The sequence below is a fragment of the Sinohyriopsis cumingii genome, chromosome 2, assembly GCF_028554795.1.
Source record: "Sinohyriopsis cumingii isolate HCF-2022 chromosome 2, ASM2855479v2, whole genome shotgun sequence".
NCBI lineage: Eukaryota > Metazoa > Mollusca > Bivalvia > Unionida > Unionidae > Sinohyriopsis > Sinohyriopsis cumingii.
In genome coordinates, this window is record NC_142962.1 from 162,217,381 (window position 1) to 162,235,842 (window position 18,462).

At 36.8% G+C, this 18,462-nt stretch overlaps 1 protein-coding gene across 3 annotated transcripts in view; it reads right to left on the reverse strand.

Annotated features, from left to right (window-relative positions):
• LOC149806226 (WD repeat and FYVE domain-containing protein 3-like) overlaps nt 1–18,462 on the reverse strand; it is a 413,256-nt gene that overhangs the window by 292,168 nt on the left and 102,626 nt on the right. For all 3 annotated transcript variants that reach the window (XM_089951178.1, XM_089951177.1, XM_089951179.1), the window contains 3 exons: nt 14,649–14,809; nt 10,370–10,459; nt 8,265–8,458 (listed from right to left, as the gene is read on the reverse strand). In XM_089951178.1, the coding sequence (XP_089807304.1) occupies nt 8,265–8,458; nt 10,370–10,459; nt 14,649–14,809 (445 nt within the window). The remainder of the gene's footprint in view (nt 1–8,264; nt 8,459–10,369; nt 10,460–14,648; nt 14,810–18,462) is intronic.

Genomic DNA, 18,462 nt, shown 5'->3' on the forward strand with positions numbered 1-18,462 from the left:
GTAAATACTATATGTTGTGTTGTCCCTATATGAACCTTGCTAGCGTATCATTCAGGTAAGCTAGGGTTCACATGGGGAATGTATCGTCGCTCGGAAACACACCCTCTGGGCTCTCTAGACTGTTATTTGACAAGTTAGGGGCTCACATGGGGGTCGTGTTTCCGCTCCTGAGTTTGATAACCTATAATATGATAAGCTAGAAACTGTGATTTTTACTAGTAAATTACCTTTCCAAATTGAGAAATTGGTCGATGTGTACAAAATATATATAAAATAAAATATTTTTACTGTTTTTAGGATTAAAAGTCTTTAAGACTTGGAAATCCTTAGGATTTCACTAGGAGACTAATATGTAGTGTTTCATTCCATAAATCAATAGGATTCCCACACTGGTCTGTCAGCGCAAAATTTATTTTGGTCAGCCACGGATTACGACATCGTAGATAGACCGGATTGATCGGCTCCTGCACAATCAGAATCCAGGTGGTTCTTTCGGAGTAAATGAATAAAGAATAAATCCTTGCTGGGCTTGATTTGATACTGTCGTGTCCGTGCTGTAACTGCCATCAATGACATCACACACAAGATTGACCGCGACCACTTCAGTTATGTTTACGATGCCCGGGGATACATGCCAGCCTTGCCCGGTTGGGCTATTGTTGCGTCTGAGGACAGTTGGCTCCAGTAGTGTTTTTCTGTGTTGTGCAAGTATGTCGTCGAAGGACTTATTGATGAGGTCGGTGACTGATTTTTTCATCTCGGAACATTATACCCAGGAAATTTAAAATTCGGCAGCGTCACTTCTGTCAGTGAATATGCAGCTAGGAAATTTCGTTTAAAGAGTTGGTCGTCGGTATCAGTGTGATGAAAAATTATTGCTTGAACGATTTGCTGATTAATATATTCCATGTCGGTGGCAAGCTGATTTAATATTTCAATCAGTGTAATAATTTTGCTGCGTGAACTTTGTAAATCAAAAAGATGTTCTTGGAAGAGCTGCCGTAGCTGCGTTAGTTGTGTTTTATGTTCTTGATTAATGATTTTAAAATTATAATTAAGATCACCACCGAGAATAGCCGCAACTACATTTTCTCCTCCTTCTAGTTCACAGGCAAAATACCACCTCATACTGTCCTTGTTGTGAAATTCAAACCAACTAGTACCTCCCGATGTATTTTTTAAATTATCCAAATTTAATTTATATGGCATGGTAATTTCATGATATGACTGCGCGTCAGTGACATAGTCAGACTTTTTAGGTGCTGGTGGTATTGGTTGTGCAGGTGGAGCGACTTCAGGCCATCCTAACACTGTTCTGATTGAACTATTATAGATATCCACGGCGTAGTCTGGAGTGTTTATTTCGATCGCGGATGAAAGCGTTGGTTCATGAACAGTTATTTCTATTTTGGACTTTGTCAGGGGGATGTTTTTTGTATATCGGAGAAATTCAACTGGCGGTGCTAACCCATACGAATCGAAATAGATAATTCCACGTGGATCGATCGCGTAAGCAACCCAGTGAGTTCCTGGACCATCACTGTTATCAAGATTAATAATTCCGGTTTCTGGATTATTCGGTTGTTGTGGTAATTGATCTCACATAAAGACGCCTCTGAAATTTTTTATGTGTAATTGCTTAACAGCATCGAGCAAATCAAAATTTGACATCAGTGTGAAAATGCTAGCATTGAAAACACTTTGTGTTTTTAAAACCATTTTGGGTACCATGATGCCGGAGTTCCTGGAAGTCTGAGCCCTGATCCGCGAGCGGATAGTCCCTTTTTTTTGTATCCTTTCCCTGTGGCTTTCTTTAGTGCCATTCCAGCAGTGGTTCCAACAGCTCCTAACGTGGTGGCCTTAGCAACAGCTGGGGCAGCAGCAGCTATCAATGCTGGTATTGCTACGAGAAGTGGAAATATACCACCGGTTTTAAACATATCTTTGACCGCGGCTGGAGAGAAATCAAGTTCAGTTCCAGTTTTCGCCTGCTTTGCTTTATTGAAATGATTAAGTTGGGTTTTAGTTAATGAGAGTTTGATTGGACCGCCTATTAGATGATCATGTTTTAGTGTTATTTTTGTCCCACATGTGCTCGTGTTTTTCGATTGTAATTTCTTAGCCTGACGAGGAGTCAGAGTGACATTAACGTGACTGTATGACATTTTATAATAAACGTGATTGATCTAATTGTCTACATGTTTTCCACTGGTGCATCAACGATTCTCATTCGACCACTAATACCTTCAAGCAACATTGCTTTGTCGGAGAGTATGACCGCGACTGCTCTGTAGGGACCATGAACAACTGGAGGACCAGCTGCGATTTCTGGTAACTCGCCAACACGAGCTCGGAAGTGAATATCAACAACAGACTGCTTGGACAAGTCAAGATGCTCCAGTGAAAAGTAATAAATCGGGTACAAGTTTGTAAAGTCAAACTGTGATATTTGTGTGCCAGTATCTATATTTAGGTTACGCGCCAGGAATGTCAACCAGCGATGATATGCACATGCCACATTATTATTTGTATAACTCAGTGATATATCTTCGGATGGTTCTTGTTGACTGTTTATTCTCAACGAAACCTCAGAACGTCGAGTTTGTCAAATATCATATGAGACCGTTCCTGATTACCAATCCGACGCATATCTTGCAGCGCAATAAAGATATGTCGTGGCACAGAAACTCCCTGTTGTGATGCTATATGCCAAGTAAACACATCTCTGACTTGACTTTGGATGGCGTCTGTAGTTACCGTAAGCCACGATAGCAATGACTTACCGCCTTGATTCATAAAAGAGAGCAGTCGGGGTTCTTCTGTTACTGATGGAGATAGCACTAGCATCCACAGTGAAAGTTTCGTTATGGTTACTTTACCAGCATGACCAGCTGTTCGCCAAATCGCATCACTGTCATCGGCTTTTCTATGAAGCATAACTGTGTGTTTAGCTCCGAAGATGACTTTTCTGAAATCTCTGCAAAATCCAAAAATGTGATTTAGTGGAATCGCGCATGAAAAACTTTTATTATCTCCTGACAACATTGCTCGGCGTGTTGCAAATCCTAAGTTGTAAGTCATGCTAGCACCTTTTATAACATCAAAATCACCACCTGGTCTAGCTTCATGTTCGAAATCAGCTGGTTGTGGATTAGTTGCAGTATTTTGAGGTGTTCGCAACTTAATATACTGAATATGATCGGCGTTATCTGTGATATCCTTGGCAAACATCATCGATGGACCGGATGATCTTGTAAAGTCGTCAGAATATCTCGCTAAACCAATTATTGTTGTGGCAACATAGAGATCGTTCTGAATTATTTCGATATTTTTTCCATCAATCATGTATGCGGCGCTGCTAAACAATGCCATGATCCCGTTGTTGACAAACCCAACTCGGTCCTTGACACCGTAGTTGTTATTATCCGCCCTTACAAGATTGCCTTCTACTTCAATAAACGCCTCAGATGGCAAGAAATATCTGCTTGTATCGTGAACTTGAAGTTCAATATGCCCTCACTGATTTGGATCTCGTGCATCGTAGGAATAAAACTGATGTCTTGCTTGACCGGCTCATCTATATTGAATGCTGTATCGGATATCAGTTTGAACATTTTATACTACTGCGTGTGATTTCAAATGGATGATCCCGCTATTAAATTTACTGTAATATTCTTTTGCATGTCGGATTCCATCGCCATTAGTTTTTGATTTGCGGCTTGATTTATTATTTTACTAACATCCGCGGGCATGGTTTCAGTGGTTGGTAATTTCACCGGTTTGCGTCTCATCAGTCGCGCTAGTCTTTCTTTGATTGCCGAGAGTGCCTTGCCAGCAGCACCAACAATTGCACCAGGAGCTTTTTCACCAATGGTATTAATGGCTTTCATAGATAATTGTTTTGCAAGAGGACCCAAATTTGGTGCCAATCCTGCAAATAATCGCTGAGCTGTATCACCAAGTCCATCTCCGTAAGTTGCTCTATAGATTGGTAATCGTGAGTTTACTGCTCTGACCTGCACAGGTGTGTGTCTGTTATATATGACCATGTTATGCTATTGTCATGTGTCTAATCGTGGTAATCCTAGTCACTATCAACGAGCTCATCGACGAGTTCTTGCTACACATGAGCATCCATGATGCCACCTTGAAATAATCTCCGGCAAATATCAGAGGCCTCATTAATTATTTCCGGTGAGTTGTTTCCGGCACGTCGTCCTCCGATGAGAACTTCTAGCCGAGACACATCAATGAAAATATTATCAGGGCAAGGAATTCCATAACCACTGCCAGTGGGTGGTGGCGGATATTTTTTACTCATCTCTTCAAATAATTGGTTAATAGATTCATCCAGTTCAGGATTAGCAAAAGCTACTCCCGAAACATCAGATGTTGGCGACGGAGATGGATCGGGCACATCTGCATGTGGAACTGTTATCCACTGTGATGGTTTCTTGGGTCTTCCTCGGTTTTTTTTCTCTGCATGTTGCAACAGCGCAGGAAGTGAAAGGTCTATTTCAGGCTGTCGCACAGGGGAAGGTTGACGTCGTTTTGCCTGTTGTTTTTGTGCTTGTACTAATTTTTTTTCTTGTTGTTTTTGCTCTCGTATTATTTTTTGCTGTTCTCGTATTTCCACCAGTTGCTGTTGACGCATTATTTTTTGCTGTTTTTGCTGTTCTTGTTTTTCCGCCAGTTGCTGTTGACACATTATTTTTTGCTGTTCTTGTTGTTCTTTATTGTAGTCACTTATTCCATTAGCAAAAAATGGATAACCAACATCTGTTCTGTCTATGGTGTAGTCGTTTGTAGCTATTTTATACAACCAAACACACCAAGTTTCTTTTTTTGCACTTTTAACATACTCAGGTTTTAAATATTGATCTCATCGCGGAAAATTTTCGGCAGCAAACCTACCAAAATCATAACTACTATGGGCATCTATGAAGGAAAATTCCTCAATTCGCTTTATACCCTCGGGGGTAAATCTCGATTTGAGATCAATTATTTTTCATCTAGCAGGTTGCAGCGCGGATTCTTCTTGCAATACTTGAATAAGACTTTTTCCTTCTTCTGGTCCTCCAATAGCAGTTAAAACTTTTTCAGTGATTGCAGTAACAGGCTTAAATAATTCTTTTGCTTCAGTTGCATACTCAACCTGTGCTTGTTGTGGTAATTGCACATCCTTTTTAAACTTTTCCTTCACCGGTATATATTTTTTAAGTGCTTCTGCTCGCTCCCTAGACAACCTGGCTGTGTAAGATTCTGAGTGTACCATTATTTGGTATAAGTAATTTTTAATTTATATCCTAAGTTGGGTTAGATACAATTTTTAACTAGAAAGCAGCAGAAATGGCGACGACAGGCAAGCCCTGCCAAGATATTCTCACATGGCAGACGTGATTTATGTAACACAGAGCAGCAGAGAGGGCTGAACACCACAGAGTGTTTTCGCAAGATAGACCATTGTATTAACAGAAATAGTTGTAAAGGTAGATATTTTCATGAGATAACCCTTCAAGTCAGCAGAGAAAGCCTATTTTGTCATGTTTTCTGAATGGAGGGTTTATTTTGTGAAAAGAATCACTCTATCTAAAATGTTCTCGATAGAAGGCTCTGTTAAGCGAAATAGTTTGTGGGATTCGCCCTCTCTGCCGCTCAATTTGTTCTTGGCTATGAAAGCAGGTTGTGTAATAAGGACCACCAAGCCATATGATCAAAACTGATGGTAGGTAGGGTCAACAAAGATGGCATGTAATTTACTGACTGCATGCTGAAGCTAACACTGTGAGGAAACAGGTTGTATGTGAAAGGAGCTTCAGCGAGGTCCTGGTTAAAGGCTCAAAATTGTTTTAATTCAGCCAAGTCAGAATGCAGGAAAGATTACAAATAGGAAACAAAATAAGTGATTTAGGCTTATGTGGGTCAAAGTTTAACTCAAAGAGATCTTTGTTATTACCAAGACCCTCCCTGCCATGATGATGTCCAAAATCATAGAATCATAGCTCTAAATAATAATCGGAGCCAACTTTTTCTCATCGAACAGACAAAGAACAAAGTCAGCTACATGTGGGACAGAGGCACAAAAAGGGATAATGTTGTAAATTTGCACCAGTCATTAAAAAGAAGCCTCTTCCCTTCATAGACTTTTAAACAGGAGAGCCTTCTAGCTCTTGCAATTCTTTTTACAACTGAAGGGTTGAATTGTTTTGCTGCAAGGCTGCCTAGAATTAGATGGAAATTCTTCCCCCATAGTGTTGAAATTCTTGGCTAGGACATAAGAAGACAGAATGACTGGAAAAGTTGGCCAGAACAAATCAACTTTGTCATCACCTGTTGTACCAAACATACACTTCAGCATCATTGTTATGTTCTGAAACAACAATGGAATAAAGAAAGAAAACACATAACAATACTAATAGTTAACAACATTAACAATATGAGACACCCACTATGATTGGGGATACTCAATACCTCATTACTCTTATATACTTTTATCTTCCCCGTCTTTCCTTGTTCATAGTTTTTCCTTAGTATGGTTGACCATGTAGTATCTGACCAATTAGCTGCATGTATTTGCCAATCTACACTCTGTACAGGTGATACATGGATCATATGATTTGGATTTGCCGATCTACATTCTGTACAGGTGATGCATGGATTATATGACTTGGATTTGCCAATCTACACTTTGTACAGGTGATACATGGATCATATGACTTGGATTTGCCGATCTACATTCTGTACAGGCGATGCATGGATTATATGATGCATGGATTATGTGATTTGGTTTTGCCGACCTACACTCTGTACAGGCGATGCACGGATTATATGACTTGGATTTGGCGATCTACATTCTGTACTGGCGATGCATGGATTATATGATTTGGATTTGCCGATCTACACTCTGTACAGGTGATGCATGGATTATATGACTTGGATTTGCCGATCTACACTCTGTACAGGTGATGCATGGATCATACGATTTGGATTTGCCAATCTACACTCTGTACAGGTGATGCATGGATTATATGATTTGAATTTGCTGATCTACACTCTGTACATGTGATGCATGGATCATATGAATCCATGCTGGCCTTGAATTCTTTGCATTTCATACACTTCATTGTCATGGTTATGTTCAGAAATGACTAAGAAATAAAGAAGAAAAAAAATAATAACAGTTAACAATGTTAACCATGTCAGAGCCACCCGATTTGCTAGGGGTGTGTGAAAAAGTGTGTGCAAAAATGAACTACAAACACATTTTTTTCCTATTACAATGTAGGTGAAGAAAATTCACATAAATATGGTCAAAATTTAAATTTTAAAGTGTATCACCTGTAAAACAAGATGTAACAAGTCTGAAAATAATGTAATCCTCAATGGATAGATGAATATGATACAAAATACAACTGAAATACAAGTCCAATTCACAGTTAAAGTTCTGAACAAGTGCCACCTGTAGGCAACAAGAGTAGTAATGGGCAAGAGTTATTGCCCTCTGCCTACATATTACAAATAGAAAGACAAATTTTTTGTCTTTGGGAGGGCTGGATTCAGAAGGTAGTAGGACTTATATTTCTAACGTTGCTGTAATCAGGGAACATATTTGAAGGAGAACTAGAAATCAACCATCAGGACCATCCTCCTAAAGTGTGTGTGTGTGTGTGTATGAGAGAGATTTGGATTTTTCACTTAGTTTTAACAATTTTTCAGTTATATTGTTACGATGTCTGCAGTGTGGAAGTTTATAGTGGTGACTAGCACTGGGGAATCATGCCGCAGACATGTAGCATGATGTCCCACCCAGTCACATTATCCTCACATCAGGCCGACCAGTCCTAACACTAAACTCTTAATGCTGAGCAGGTATCGAGGCAGCCATTAGTACCACCATCCTGATCTACCAACACCAACTTGAAGCCAGCATAGAATCATCACATTAGCCAGCCCAATCATTGACAGCAGGCATGACACATTCAAAACAACTTGAACAGTCATCTAATCCTGGCTCAATGTTGCCTAACTGACTAAAGAAGGTAAACAAGAAGAAGAATAACAATAATTGCAACTGGTTACTTTACTGCAAGTACAAATGAATATTATATAACATGATACAACATCTGATCCTACCTAATTAAGGGAGAATATTATATAGAATGATATATTACGTGACCCTGCTACACATGGACACAGCAACTATTACCTTGTTAATATGAGTTTTAAGTTCCAGGGACACAACTGTAAAGAGCATACAATCTTACCTTGAGAATATGAGTTTTAAGTTCCAATGCAGTAACATCTGCTGTGTGCATGAGGCCAAGTAGCGTCCCCATGTCATCGTCTCCACCAGGTGTTAGTATCAGCTGCTGTACAATGTTGAGGGCAGACTGACGACATTCCAGGTACACAATCATATTGTGTGAGCATCTTGCACCACCGCATTCACGAAACACCACTGTCGAAAGGGTTTTTAAAAACATAGCTTAGCTATGGCAACTGTCAGAGTATCATTTTGATAAACAACTTCATCAAAATTTCGTTAATTTAACTGTTTGATATATTAATTGATACACAAAAAAGGATTTTGCGTTTTTTATTTAGAAAGCTCTATACCAAATATATTAAGTTTAACCAATGGATGACAAACATGTAACAATAATAACAACCAAAAGATTAGAATTAATGGACTTCAATCCTAATCCAGTAAAACCTGTCTTGAGATACTGCAACTTCTGCCAACAAATAAAATTCTTTCAAGACAAGTGGTCTCTCACAACAGACTTGTACAAAAAGACCAGTTTCCAATGTCAAAGTTCAGCACTATTTATGGAGGAAAATACCCAAAATCGTTATTCTTTTTTCATAGTTCTTAATAAAATATTGCACGCCTTAATCTGAAAACAAAATTATATAACAATTAAGATACATCATCATCAAACATGATTAATTATTTGTCTTATCATATGAAATCATTTCCTAATTTACTCCTTGTCCTTTATAACGTCCTGAATTTGTTTTGCCAACATTCTGCTAGTGGAAACCTCTTTTTCATTTCTTTCAATTACATTAATTCTTTCCTCCAGTGTTAGAATTTTTCTATTTTTAAAGGGGGTTTGATATCAAGGTGCTAAGTGTTAATACTATCAGTGCTCAGTTGTAATAATGACAGCAACAATGGTTTTCACCAGGCTTTAGGGAAATAATACTTATGCATATACACTATATATTATCAATGAATGACATAAAAAAGCATAATAAATATCCAGAAACAGAATTATTTGTCCTGAGACAAAAGTCAGTGTCTTCATTCACAGATGACATATAGAGACTAAATCTACAAACAAAGGGTTTAACCAGCCACACCAACCTGAACACAAAGGCTTGGTGTTTCAGATGCAATCAATTGAAACAATGCAACAAACACAACCCTTTAACAATATCAATCAAATCTGAGAAACAATTTTTGCTTGATAGTATAATAGACAAAGACCCATCCCCATGTAATAAAGATTAACTCCAAAGGTAAACAATGTATGCGACCACTGTCTTGACTCTGGCACTACAAAGGCAGTTTGTGACAAGTATCTGAGCCTGATTTACAGTCTAAAACAAATAACACTAAATGCCTGACCTGCCAAATTTGCAAACCAGTAGCCAGACTTCTACCTCTCTTCTTTTTTGTCTCTTTGATGAGAGCATTCTTTACTTATCAAATGGTCGAGGTTTCAAAAGATTAAATAAAGGTCAGTAGTGTTTGTCTCTTTTCTCTTAATATGGTCATTCATAGTGCCAGTACAATCTGTATGTATTTTAGTCTGGTTTACAATCTACAATAATTTACCTATATACATGACCTATATCATTTCAAAAATTGGTAGGCCCTAGCAAGCCTTTTTTTTTTAAACAAAGCAGTCATACTTACAAAGAATTAAAAAAGTACTGTGGTGTTTATCTCTGTTTTTGTAATTCAGTCATTTATAATAGTGTCAAAATGCATATTTGGACAAACATCATGGTTGCTGATCCCATTCAGCAGCTGATCACTCATGACAGTGTGTTTATATAATAAACTCAATCCATGCATAAATGACAGGTGGTTGCTCATAGCTGAGGTTGCTCAAGTCAGGTTTTACTGTACACAGAATATCCCACATTTGTAGCATCAAGAAATCATATCTGGGCATGTTTCTGTTTTAGAACGAACGATTAAAAAGACAAATTTTAAATTAATCAGGTTGCACTTTACCTCCTCAGCTGCAAAAGAATTCATTGTTCAATTCTATCAGCATGAACGAATACTTAAGCCACTGTACCTGTTTCCTTAAGATATTTATTTATCCAAGTCAGTACAATAAGCCACTATTACCTGCATTCTGGTTGCTGGAGCTAAGAAGAAGAGCCAGTGCCTCCATAACAAGAAATCCCAATGCTCTCTGGTCTGTCGTGAGCTTGTCCACTGAAACCAATTAAGTCACCAAATAGTCTTAATGATCTTAGAAACTTTTCTGAGGTAGGCATTAAGACACAAATTTAGTATTCTGAGAATAAACTTATCTGAGGCAGGCATTAAGACACAAATTTAGTATTCTGAGAATAAACTTATCTGAGGTAGGCATTAAGACACAAATTTAGTATTCTGAGAATAAACTTATCTGAGGTAGGCATTAAGACACAAATTTAGTATTCTGGGAATAAATTTATCTGAGGTAGGCATTAAGACACAAATTTAGTATTCTGAGAATAAACTTATCTGAGGTAGGCATTAAGACACAAATTTAGTATTCTGAGAATAAATTTATCTGAGGTAGGCATTAAGACACAAATTTAGTATTCTGAGAATAAACTTATATGAGGTAGGCATTAAGACACAAATTTAGTATTCTGAGAATAAATTTATCCGAGGTAGGCATTAAGACGCAAATTTAGTATTCTGAGAATAAATATTGATTAGAAAAGTTGCCTTGTCAGAAGTCTGCCTTTTGATAACAAATTTGCTGTTCTGAGAACAATTATCCATTTAGCAAAGAAGCAAGACATTAGGAAAGTGTTTTGGAGACAAGAAATTGCACATGACCTAATACTAAATTGAATGCTGGAATACAATAAACTGTTTTGTGCCAAACAAAATATTCCCAATGATCAAAATAAAGTTAGTCTAATCCATATCAAATATTTTTCTAATACAGATCTACCCCTGACCTTGTCAGTGATCTTTTGTGAGAGGTTCAAGGTAGCATAGGATGAGTCCTCTACTCATCAGCCATATGGTCTTTATAGAGTTTTAATACAAGGACCCAACACTCATTAATTACTTTCAAGAATATTAACAATATTCAAACATTATTAACAGGAAGGTCAGGGCTTAAATTTTGATGCCAAGACTGAAGCACTGCTGCAAAATGTGAGATCTTCACTTCAAGTTCAAAATGTTGAGCACCCATGTTATCAAATGGTTCACCTTGGCTTCATAATTATTCATCCAAAGTATGAACAAAATTAATTAAGTGCTTTGAAGAAATGTAAGCAAATGAAAAATCTTAAGGCAAATCCTTAAAGTATATGTTTCATGCCTGAGACCTTGACCCTAAAGTCAAATGTGTGTGCAAGTGTGTCGAGATTGAAATGTGCTAACTTCATAACTATTCATTTATGAAAAATTTAACATTGACCCCCAATTTCAAAGATACAAGTGTGTTGCTGAATTAACTGTCATAGCTTCATGATCAAGTAAGTGATGTGAATCTATCAAGGAATTTAGAAAACATACACATGAGAACTTTAACAAACTGTTGGTGCTGCCACTTCCTCCAGAGAGATTGCTGCATCATTCTTCACAATAATGTGGGCTCAACAATAAAAAAATTTTCTCCAAAAATGTTTGTATCACAGAACTAAAATGTCTGAACATGTAAATCTGTCATAGCAGTAAATCATGGGACCACAAATTTGTACGATCACAAATCTGTGCAACATACTGCCCAACCAGTATTAAGCACAAAGACCTGCAGCTTTTGAAAGTTAACTTTGAACAGTGGTTGTATGTCACCTGGTATACTTGTGTTCAAAGCCCATTTTAAGGAAAATTTAGATAAGGTTTCTTCCAGAAACTTAACTGCAACTATATATAATTTTATATACACCTTTAGATCTCTTGCTCCATGGAGATATTTCATGTCCCTTTATGAATCTGTGTGCAAAGTTATTGATAAGTGACTGACATAAATATTATATAATGCCAAACTAAAACAGCTTCCACCAATAACTCCCAAGATTTACCCAATCAGCATGTACAAATGTAACCTTGAAATTTTCTGACTCTATCTCTAGTGATGTCCCTTGCTCTCCCATGTGTGGAAATCTCATGATGATTGTATCAAAGATCTCACTATGTATTGCTGTTTATCAGACAAAATACTTAAATGATAATCACCAAAATGTTATGAGGGCCAAACACATGGAGTCTGACTTCATTGTCCAGAAATCTCATGATGATTATATCAAAGACCTCACTATGTATTGCTGTTTATCAGACAAAATACTTAAATGATAATCACCAAAATGTCATGAGGGCCAACCACATGGAGTCTGACTTCATTGTCCACAGGCCTGTTGTTAATTAAAGGATCCATTAATTTCAGAATCCTTAGAAAAGGACAGTGTCTACCTAAGAACTCAGTAAAGTTGTACATACAGCAATGTAGCCCATATAACATCTCGGGCAAGTAAGTCACAACCTGTAATGCAGCTAAAGATGCTGCCAGGAATGTTTTTAAGTAGGGGAGGTCCACCACATATTTTGCCTGAGAGTGGGGTTTTCAGATGGGACAATTCTAAATAGTAGCTGAAGGGTGACAACATTATCATAAGGTATATGCATACCTAACTTAAAATGAGCATTTAATGACTTCATATCACTTGTTAAACAACAAATATATAAGGTGTGTGTGTGGATTTATTTAAACAATTTCAGTCATATTGCTACAATGTCTGCAGTGTGGTGGTTTATATCGCTGTCTAGCACTTTTTCATGCCCAGACATGCATGATCATGTCCCACCCACATTATCCTGACCTCAGGCCAACAAGTCCTAACACTAACCTCTTAATGCTGAGAGCCTAATGAGGCAGATATTAGTACCATTTCTGTAAGTCTTTGGTATGACTCAGCCATGGTTCAAACCCATGACCTTCCACATCTGAGGTGGACACTCAAACCACTTAGGTCACCAGAGCGGTCTATAAGGTACCTGCATAACTAATTTAGATTCCTGCGAGTGTAAATATTCTTCCCAGCTTCTTATCATTCCACTTCTTCAAAGCCTTTAAAAAATGAAATCGTCTATATAATCCCTTTGTATCTAAATAGTCATCAGTTTATTCACCATTTCTAATGTTCACATAATTTCTTTTCCCCGATTCCATATGTCATGACAAAGTTAATGCTCAAATATTTGTGCAATCATTTTTGTTAGTAAATGGATTATCTTTCTTATATTCTCAACACAAAACATAACATTCCTCCTTTTGGTCTTTCCTTTACCATTTGTAATTATTCTGCAACTTGTATTGGAATTTCGATTCCTTGAAACTCTTTCTCAGCCCTTTCCAAGTGTCCTCTGGATGACGTGCTAGATAATTCTGTGTCACTGGTCTGTGTGATATCTTCATTTTGCATTGGAACATCAGCTTTCCAAGTGCTCTTTGGATGAGGTGCTGGGCAATTCTGTGTCACTGATCTGTGTGTGATATCTTCAGTTGGAACATGAGCTGAGTTTCCAATTGCTCTATAATACTGACTATAGTAGATGATTGTACAATAAAGAAATCGGTTAACTTCCATTTTGACATTCATACTTGCTAAGCTCAAAAAACGTTTGTTATGGCTGACCAATGGACCAGTTTCTTATACTCTACTAGAAGACAATTAAATCGAAACCCCTGGATAGTTTCTACATAAAAAAAACCTCAGCAGATGTCAATCATATAGATGCTTATGTTCAACCACTAAATCTACCTAGGTAAAGTTTGGTTGAGATCACCAACAAAATAGATGATCCAGACTTAATCTGACAAACCTTTAAGTTTAAAAAATAGGCAGTCATGGGGAATCAGGAATTACATGAACCACAATTAACCTGTACGGGATTTCGCCCAGTGGTTTTGAGAAGTTGCATGACCCAAGATCGTTGTTGCGAGAAACACGATCTGATGGCCTTAAGTAGCCCATAAAACAAACTTCTGTTTCAAGGAACCCAGTATATTCTTAACTGCCAAACAATACTGCATATACAACAAACTCACCTACATCTGATTTAGGTCAGCTAATATACTTCAAAATCTCCCACCAATTTTTGCCAATTCAACAAACATACGCCCCCTGCCTTAGGGAAGATAGCCTTTTACTAACTACCCATTACAACAAACTTACCTTCATCTGCCTTAGGGTAGCAATTCTCTTCTCAACCAGCAGACATATGCACAGTTTGTTGTATGTGCAATACAACAAACTTACTGTCATCTACTTTGTTAAGCTAGTCTCTTTCTAACAACCCTGCAATATATGTTCACATTACTGCCCCTGATCTGCCTTATGGTAATTGATCTCTTCCAAACCACACAGCAATGTTCCCCATACAACAAACTTACCTCCATCTACCTGTGGCTCCTTCAGCAGTGCAGCAAAACGGTGTAGGCATGTAACCAGTACTTCCAGCATGCCAACTTCACGAAACACATCTTTGAACACATAGTGGTACTGTAGAATTTTAAGTAAGCTTTTCAAACAGAGTATACTACTTGCCACAGAGCTGCAAAAACAATAAAAAATGCAAGATGAAGATAGCAATGTCTTCACCTATGTTGCAAAAAATTCAACAAAGGATCAAATTCTTTCTGTTCTCGATTGTTTCCTTCTTTAATACCTTAATTTTTTTCCAGTAAACCAAACAAAATTTTGATCCCAAAATTCAGTCACAAACTATAAAAAGCTCAATAAAACCCAAACTCACTTTAAACCTGAAAATTTATTTTAACTGCTGATTCCCTAAATAGGATGGACCAGATTAATTAAGGCTACCAAATACTGTTGTAGACAATAACCCACAAAATGTCCAAGGGCAAGCAAGGTTAAAACATGAGAATTAATACAGTGGGGTTGACAATAGGCTTATTTTAAGTCTTTGCAACACAAGAAAGAGACAGTATTTAAGGTAAATTATTAATTACTAGTAGTTACGGTAAATTATTAATTACCAAACACTTGTAGATAAAGGCAATTTTTACAGATCATGCTTACTATCCAATTGTCATCAATGCTATTCATTTCTATAAACAATCAAGAGAAAAGTTTATGAGGTTCTTTTTTTTTAAAAAAATACTTTGGCTTTAATAAATTTTCTGTAATAACCAGGCCTGAGAACAGAAATACTCTGGCTTTAACAACCAGGCCTGAGATTGGAAATACTCTGGCTTTAACAAACAGGCCTGAGACCAGAAAAACTCTGGCTTTAATAACCAGACCTGAGACCAGAAATACTCTGGCTTTAACAACCAGGCCTGAGACTGGAAATACTACGGCTTTAACAACCAGGCCTGAGACTGGAAATACTCTGGCTTTAACAACCAGACTTGAGTCCACACTTTGATGCTATGGTGATTGAAATTGATAAAACACTATTCTAAAAGCCAGATTCAATCAACTGTCTTATATTCTAAAAGCCAGAGTCAATCAAATGACTCGTATTCTAAAAGCCAGATTCAATCAACTGACTCATATTCTAAAAGCCAGATTCAATCAACTGTCTTATATTCTAAAAGCCAGAGTCAATCAAATGACTCGTATTCTAAAAGCCAGATTCAATCAACTGACTCATATTCTAAAAGCCAGATTCAATCAACTGTCTCATATTTTAAAAGCCAGATAATCAACTGACTCATATTCTAAAAGTAAGATTCAATCAACTGACTCATATTCTAAAGCCAGATTAAATCAACTGACTCATATTCTAAAAGCCAGATTAAATCAACTGACTCATATTCAAAAGGCCAGATTCAATCAACTGTGTTTCAATGGAGACATCATTACATACATGTATGCCTCTCCCTCAATAACTCGCACCCTGATAACTTGCGAATTCACTTATAATGTGGGGCCAGGTGTGGATTCCATTTTTTAAACCAGAAAACATCCCCAAAAATTGATCCATATTTCTTGATCTTGAAGAAAATTGTGATTAAAATTGGTAACTGAACAGGTGATATATTGCTCATTTTATGGTCGAAAGAAGTAGATATGACCTGGAAATTTTAATCAACATTTTGAAATTATCAACTTAAATAAGAAGTCATACAATTGGTTACATTTTCTTTCCAAACAACATTCTTAGAAGACCATAATCAAAGATATTCAAGGACATTTTGATCAATGAAAATGTCACTTATGCCTAGTGTAGGCAGTACATTATTATTTAATTGCCAAATAAATAATTTTTATTAAGTGAAATTTGTGTTTTAATTCTATCTTTTATTTTTTCTTAAATGCAATCTTCATAAATTCAATGTGTATTTAAATGTAAAATGTGTCAATCTACCATAACAGCTATGTACCCAAGCATTTCTCTGAGAACCTAATTAAGCGCCGACCGTGTTTTTGATAGCTGACTTGTTGAAGTATCTGTTGTATTGTTGCACTGAATTAAAAGCTGGCCTCCTTGGTATCATCACAAGATTTATGTCTTTTGAATCAAATAAAGGAGGTGGAATAAATAATTTTAAAAGGCACGCAAATCCTACATACTTAAAATCTAGTTGCCCTGGTTATATGTCGGGTGAACTCACTTCAGTTGATCAATCGAACACTGCTATAAATGTTATTGTGTATGTAACATAATTAAACTACCTTAAATTAAATGATCCATTCATAACTGTGATCAAAGATAGCAAGGCAGCCAAGTGAAACTAATACTTCGTAAAATAAAGAGCTCAATTTGACAGATACAGACAATTGTGGGCGAGTGAGTTTCAGAGAATTCCTGAACTGGCACTTAGAGATATCATTAAGGATGATAAGAAATTTCACTATCACTTTCAATGAAATCACGACATCAATATTGTATTAATTGAACAATAAAAAATTTTTGTTGTTTCGATAACGGCGATTGTCTCACTAAATAAATGTCACTAAATTTAAAAAAAAGGAATCTTGTTTGGTTTTGTATCAACAGTTAGTCTAGTTGCCTGCTACTTTGACTCCCTACTTTGCAGTATACGATTATATAGCACTCCGGGAACCAGAATAATCAACAAACAAAAAGAAGTGGCATAATATACAGATTTTTTCATATACACGAAATGGTTGTTGAAACCAGTTGGAATGATCTTTTACATGTTGGACATTTTGAAAATAAATGTTATTTATACACAATAATGAATAACTTCATTAGAAAAAGCACATTATTAGCAACTATTATCAACATGATTGTAAACTGAGGATTCAGTCATTAAACAGCCTAGTTCCCTTAATCCCACGCGGTTTTCTCGAAGTAAAAGCAAATTTTTCAATTTTTGGAGGTCCTTCTGTAACTCGCGCCCTCACTTATAGTGCGGTCTATGTTTGTGGACCCCATTGTGCACGAGTTATCAAGGGAGAGGTGTATTTAAATAGCTCACATGTCAAGATGTCAGAACTAACAGCTAAGCATCATAGGATTGAACTACTCATACAGGATAGAATTAGTCTGATTAGACTATGAATGTGTCAATATATACAATGAAGAAACTAAGAAAATAATTTGGAACATGAACATCTACTCTTTTAGATATTTTAAAGAAAACTGAATTTGGCAAGAATAAATTTGAAAACAATGGTGATGTATGAATAGCTTTAATGAACATCGTAAATAAACCCTTCTGTTCAATGATATCCATCAGAATTCAGAAGCCTGGTCAGAGACAACACCTGTTACAATCAAGACATGGTTTGAACTGCTGGCTTCCATATTAATTTGCACAATGATACCATCAAAAAGGATGACTACTGGCTCATGAATTACAACTGGGACATTGACCCCGAGTGTCTGTATAATTTTGACAATAATGTTACTGTTGGCTCATGAATTACAACTGGACATTGACCCCAAGCATCTGTATAATTTTGACCATGATGTTACTGTTGACTCATGAATTACAACTGAACATTGACCCCAAGCATCTGTATAATTTTGACCATGATGTTATTGTTGACTCATGAATTACAACTGGACATTGACCCCAAGCATCTGTATAATTTTGACCATGATGTTACTGTTGACTCATGAATTACAACTGAACACTGACCCCAAGCATCTGTATAATTTTGACCATGATGTTATTGTTGGCTCTTGAATTACAACTGAACATTGACCCCAAGCATCTGTATAATTTTGACCATGATGTTATTGTTGGCTCTTGAATTACAACTGAA